The sequence below is a fragment of the Eubalaena glacialis genome, chromosome 2, assembly GCF_028564815.1.
Source record: "Eubalaena glacialis isolate mEubGla1 chromosome 2, mEubGla1.1.hap2.+ XY, whole genome shotgun sequence".
Taxonomy (NCBI): domain Eukaryota; kingdom Metazoa; phylum Chordata; class Mammalia; order Artiodactyla; family Balaenidae; genus Eubalaena; species Eubalaena glacialis.
Window position 1 is genome coordinate 13822959 of NC_083717.1, and position 6000 is coordinate 13828958.

Below are 6000 nucleotides of genomic sequence, written 5' to 3' on the forward strand. Positions count from 1 at the left end.
GAGTGGTACGGTTGTGGCACTTGATTTAAATGTAAACACTGGGTTCAATTAACTGCCCATCCATTTATTCAATATACCTTTGTTGAGCACACTCCCTGTACTCATTGCTTTGTACAAGGTGATGGAGATGTGAAGGGGAACATGGCAGACGGAGGATATTGGCCCTTACAGACCTTTCATCTCCAATGGAAAGTTCTCTGCCCTTTGGGGGCAGCATTTCACCTCTAGAGTGGAAACTGGTTTTCCCTCTCAAGCCTCATGTACCTGGGACCAGAAGGAGGGGAGAGTCCTTGTTGCCTCCCAAATGCCATCTCAGGCGTTATATCTCCCACCCTCCTTCAAAGTTCATATCATCAAACATCTTGCTGTACTGATCATTCCACCTTAGTCACTGATGACTTTAACACCTGGCTCACTCTCTTCTCTTCCACCTCTACTCCTGTTTTTATTTTTTGACGACTTCATTCAACAGGCTCATGGATAAAATCCATCCGAGACAGGGTGTATCTCTAATTTCCTGTGTGCTTTCTGTGAATTTCTCCCCTTTTTTGCTCTCTCTAGAACGCCGAAGGCTGTTTTTCTTTCCCGAAGCACACAGTGAAGAAGAAACAGACTCAGAGGTGCCTCTGCTGCAGATGTGAGACAGAAAGATCCAGACATGGGCTGCTGAGTATGCCGGGGCTCCAGGGAAAGGAAAGAGCAGGTATGAGGATGGTTCACAGGGAAGAGGAAAGCCTTGGAGGAGCAGAGTTCTTGAAATGGGAAGGGAGAGAAAGACCCTTAGTTGAGAGAACCAGGAAGTGGAGTGGACAGGACTTGGTACTGAGCTACCCTTACTTGGGAAGGAAACTCCCACCCACTGGGGACGGCCTGCTGCTTCCGGGCTTGTACTGCACCCTTGACCAGAAGGTGAGGAACTTGGTCATCTTCTGTGCGGTTAGAGCCACAGAGGGAAAAATCACACCTCCTGACCAACATGGGACAAAAGAGGATCAGATTAGACTTTCCTAACCCCTGCACTGCACTGACACAGCCCCGCTGCCACATGTTTATGCTGTGGTCTCTTAGTTCCTTGACCTCTCACCTCTAGTGATCACTTCCTCAACCCACTTCAGATGCCCACTATCATGATGGTGGTCTTGTCATCAGCCATGACCAAACCCAATCCACACCTTGCAAACCCCATGAACTTCCTGGTCCTCTCTCTCCCTCTGTTGTTCTCTAGCAAAGCCCCAGCCTGGTTAAAACCAACCCTCAGCCTGATCTGTGCCTGTCCCTGAGTGGCTGAGCGGTGCTGGAGAAAAAACACATGGCCACGCTGAAAAAACGGTCTCACTGCAAATCTGTGACCACAAATCGCAAAAGGATACTCAGCACTGCCCAGGGTCCTATTTTACATCCCTGGTGTGTTTGGTTTCCCAGCTCCAAAATGGCAAAAGGTATTTTATACCTTCTTTCCCATCAAATTCCCTATGCACACCCCCTCCCCCACCTCACTTCCTCACACAAGCGTGTTCTCACTGGTGGCGCAGTGGTTAAGAATCCACCTGCCAATGCAGGGGACACGGGTTCGAGCCCTGGTCCGGGAAGATCCCACATGCCGCGGAGCAACTAAGCCTGTGCACCACAACTACTGCGCCTGTGCTCTAGAGCCCGCGAGCCACAACTACTGAAGCCCACACGCCGCAACTAATGAAGCCTGTGCACCTAGGGCCCGTGCTCCGCCACAAGAGAAGCCACCACAATGAGAAACCCGCACACCGCGATGAAGAGTAGCCCGCTTGCTGCAACTAAAGAAAGCCCGTGCACAGCAACGAAGACCCCACGTAGCAAAAAAGAAAAAAAAAAAAGAAAGAAACTTATAAAAAAAAAAAAAGCAGACACCTACACACGCCTCACCCTACCACGCTCCCTGCCAACTCCTCCTCGTGGGCTCCAGATCCCACCCCTTTCTTGTTCTCAAGGACAGGCTCCTACTGTTCCCCCAACTCTTCCAGACTTTTCCTGCCAGCATCCAAACATGCTGTAATCTGTCCTATGAAAAAATAAAATCAAAACACCTCAAATGACCCCATAACACCTTTCAAATTCCCCTCTCATTTCTCTGCTCCCCTTCAAAGCAAAATATTTTGAAGGCAGTGATTATAATCACTAGTGTTTCCACAATCTCTCCTCAACACACACTATGCAGTTTCCTTCCACACCACTCCACCCAGACTGCTCTTGTCAAGGTCTCCCAGGACCTTTGTGTTGCCAAGTCCAGCATCACGTCTCTGCCTTCATCTTACCCAGCACTGGACCCAGCGAACTACTGCTGCTTCCCTCTGCCCTTTGGCAGTCTGAGAAGACAATATTAGAGCTTCTATTTTCACTTATTTTTTTTCTCTAAAACAAGCAAGGAAGAAATTAAGCTGTACTAATAGGTAAAATCCATTTTTATACTGGTGCCCGCACTTGGTTGCTATAGCAGACAATTAAATGTCACATATGCCACACAGGGTGTGCTGAGGGATGCTCCATAATCAGAGGTATGCCACAGTTTATTTGTGCACAGTTGTGTCGGCTTATGGATTACATTATCTTTAAAAAAAAATTAAAAAGTTTTATTGTGGTGAAGTATACATATTGGGTTGGCCAAAAAGTTCGTTCGGGTTTTTGGTGGCGGCCAACAGAAAACCCCGAACGAACTTTTTGGCCAACCCGGTATCATGAAACTGACCATTTCAACCATTTAAAAATGCACCATGTAGTGGCGTTATAAGTACACTCACATTGTTGTGCTACTGGGACTTCCCTGGTGGTCCAGTGGTTAAGACTGTGCCTCCATTGCCGGGGGCACGTGATCGATCCCCGGTCAGGGAACTAAGATCCCGCATGCCGCGAGGTGTGGCCAAAAATAAATAAATAAACAAACAAATAAATAAATAAAAGTAAATAAATCATATTGCTGTGCTACCATCACCACCATCCATCTTCAGAACTTTTTCATCTTCCCCAAGTGTACCCATTAAGCAATAACTGTCCTTGTCCCCCTCCCCACAGCCCTGGGAAACCATCATTCTAATTTCTGTCTTTCTGAATTTGACTACTCTAGGTACCTCAGAAGCAGAATCATACGTTATTTGTACTTTTGTGACTGACTTATTTCACTTAGCATAATGCCTTCATAATGGATAAGCATAATCCATATAATCCAATGGATAAGCATAATGGATAAGATTTACCCATATTGTAGTATTTATCAGAATTTCAATCCTTTTTAAGGCTGAATGATATTCCATTTCATTATATGTATATAGCACATTTTGTTTATCCCCTCATCTGTCAATGAATATTTGGGTTTTTCTCCAGCTTTTGGGTATAGTGAATAATGCTGCAATGAACATGGGTATACAAATATCCGTTTGAGTCCCTGTTTTCAGTTCTTTGTGGTATATACCCAGAAGTGGAATTTCTGGGTCCTATGGTGAGTCTATCTTGAATTTTTTGAAGAAGCACCATACTGTTTTCCACAGCAGCTGCACCATTTTACTGTCCCATTAGCAATGCACAAGGGTTCCAGTGTCTTCACATCCTCACAGACAGTTATTTTCTGTTTTGTTTTATTTTGTTGATAATAGCCATTGTAATGGGTGTGAAGGGGTATCTCACTGAGGTTTTGATTTGCATTTCCCTAATTACTATTGACATTGAGCGTCATTTCACGTACTTGTTGGCCATCTGTATATCTTCTGGGAGAAATGTCTATTCAAATCTTCTGCTCATTTTGGGGGGTTGTTTTTTTGTTTTTAAGCTGTAGGAGTCCTTTATATATTCTGGTTATTAATCCCTTATCAGATGTATGATTTTTTTCCCAGAAAATATATATCAGATATATATTTTCTCCCAAAATGTGGATTGCCTTTTCACTCTGTTAATAGCATCCTTTGATACACAAAAGTTTTTAAGTTTTGATGAAATCTAATTTAACTGGTTTTCCCTTTATTGCCTGTACTTTTTGTGCCATATCCAAGATATGACAAATCCATTGTCATGAAGATTTTCCCCTATGTTTTCTTCTAGGAGTTTTATGGTTTCAGGTATTACGTTTAGGTCTTTAATCCATTTTGAATTAATGTTTTATATGTTGTAAGATAAGGGTCCAATTTCTTTCTTTTTTTTTTTTAATCGATGGTTGTTTAGCAGTTAGTTGTGATTTGGGGTGTGCTTATGAGAGGAGGTGAGCTTTGGGTCCCTCTACCTGCCATCTTGTCTCTCCTGCATTTCCCAACTCTCTTTTGCATGTGGATATTCAGTTTTTACAACCCTATTTGTGAAAAGACTGTCCTTTGGTCTAGTCATCCTTGTCAAAAATCATTTGACCAGGGGCTTCCCTGGTGGCGCAGTGGTTGAGAATCTGCCTGCCAATGCAGGGGACACGGGTTCGAGCCCTGGTCTGGGAAGATCCCACATGCCGCAGAGCAACTAGGCCCGTGAGCCACAATTGCTGAGCCTGCGTGTCCACAACAAGAGAGGCCGCGATAGTGAGAGGCCCGTGCACCACGATGAAGAGTGGCCCCCACGTGCCGCAACTAGAGAAAGCCCTCTCACAGAAACAAAGACCCAACACAGCCATAAATAAATAAATAAATAAATAAATAAATAAATAAAAATTTAAAAATTAAAAAAAAAAAAAAATCATTTGACCATATATGTGAAGGTCCATTTCTGGTCTCTCTATTCTACTCTATTCATCTATATGTCTTTATGCCTGTACCACACTGTTTTAATTACTGTAACTTTGTAGTAAGTTTTGAAATCAGGAAACATGAGATCTCTAACTTTGTTCTTCTTTTTCAAGATTGTTTTGGCTATTTGGAGTCCCTTGAGATTCCATATGAATTTTAGGATGGAGTTTTCTATTTCTGCAAAAAAGAAGTCATTGGGATTTTGATAGGGATTGCATTGAATCTGTAGATCAATGCAATACTTTAGGGAGTATTGACATCTTAACAATATTAAGTTTTTCAATTCATGAAGACAGGATGTCTTTCCATTTATTAGTGTCTTTCATTTCTTTCAGCAATGTTTTGTTGTTTTCAGTGTACAAATCTTTCACCTGCTTGGTTAAGCTTAATCCTAAATATTTTTTCTTTTTGATGCTATTGAAAGTGGAATTGTTTTCTAAATTTCCTTTTCAGATGGTTAGGTGTATAAAAACACAACTGATTTTTGTGTGATGGTTTAAAATCCTGTGACTTTCCTGAATTCATCTATTAGTTCTACCAGGTTTTTGTTGTTGTTGTTTTGTTTTGTTGTAGATTCTCAGGTTTGCACCTGTCTTTGATACTTCCTCTTCTCTCTTGCTCTCTCATTCCTCTACATGCAAATAGCCACCAATTCATTTCAGTTTGTTTTGATTTCACAGTGTTTCTAATCTTTGACACTTTCTTTAGTATCATTATAATCCAATGTGATTGAATGAATATTTCTATCCACAATATCTAGGGCAATGTGTGAAGAAATTAGTTTCTAAAGTAGTCCTTTTATCTCTCTCTCCCACTCAAACCTCTAGGAGCTCCATATAACAGTAGAGGCTCCAGCCTTCTCTCCCATCATCTCAGAAGCAGCACCGAGGCTATGGGCTCAGGAAGACCTAAGGTGGAAGCAGACATGCTGCTTACTAGCTGTGTGACCATAGGCATGTAATGTAGATCCTCCCTGGAAACTGGTGATGATAATAATAATAACTACCTCAAAGGGTTGTTGGGAGGTATAAACCCATTTGGGCTGCTGTAACAAAATACTGCAGATTGAGTGGCTTACAAACAACAGGAATGTACTGCTCACCGTTCTGGAGGCTGGGAAGTCCAAGATGAAGTCACCAGCGTGGTCACATTCTGGTGAGAACACTCCTCCTGGTTCACAGCTGACACCTCCTTTCTGCGTCTTCACGTGGTAGAAGAGACTAAAGATCTCTTTTTTAAGAGCACTAACCCATTCATAAGGACTCCACCCTTA

The 6000-nt window shown here is 42.6% G+C and overlaps 1 protein-coding gene across 1 annotated transcript in view; it reads left to right on the forward strand.

Annotated features, from left to right (window-relative positions):
* Positions 1-5707, forward strand: part of LOC133084566 (uncharacterized) — a 142790-nt gene extending 137083 nt beyond the window's left edge. The window contains exons 3-4 of the mRNA XM_061181403.1: positions 562-703; positions 5555-5707. Of these exons, the coding sequence (XP_061037386.1) occupies positions 562-703; positions 5555-5688 (276 nt within the window). The 3' untranslated portion in view covers positions 5689-5707. The remainder of the gene's footprint in view (positions 1-561; positions 704-5554) is intronic.
* Positions 5708-6000: the final 293 nt, after the last annotated feature.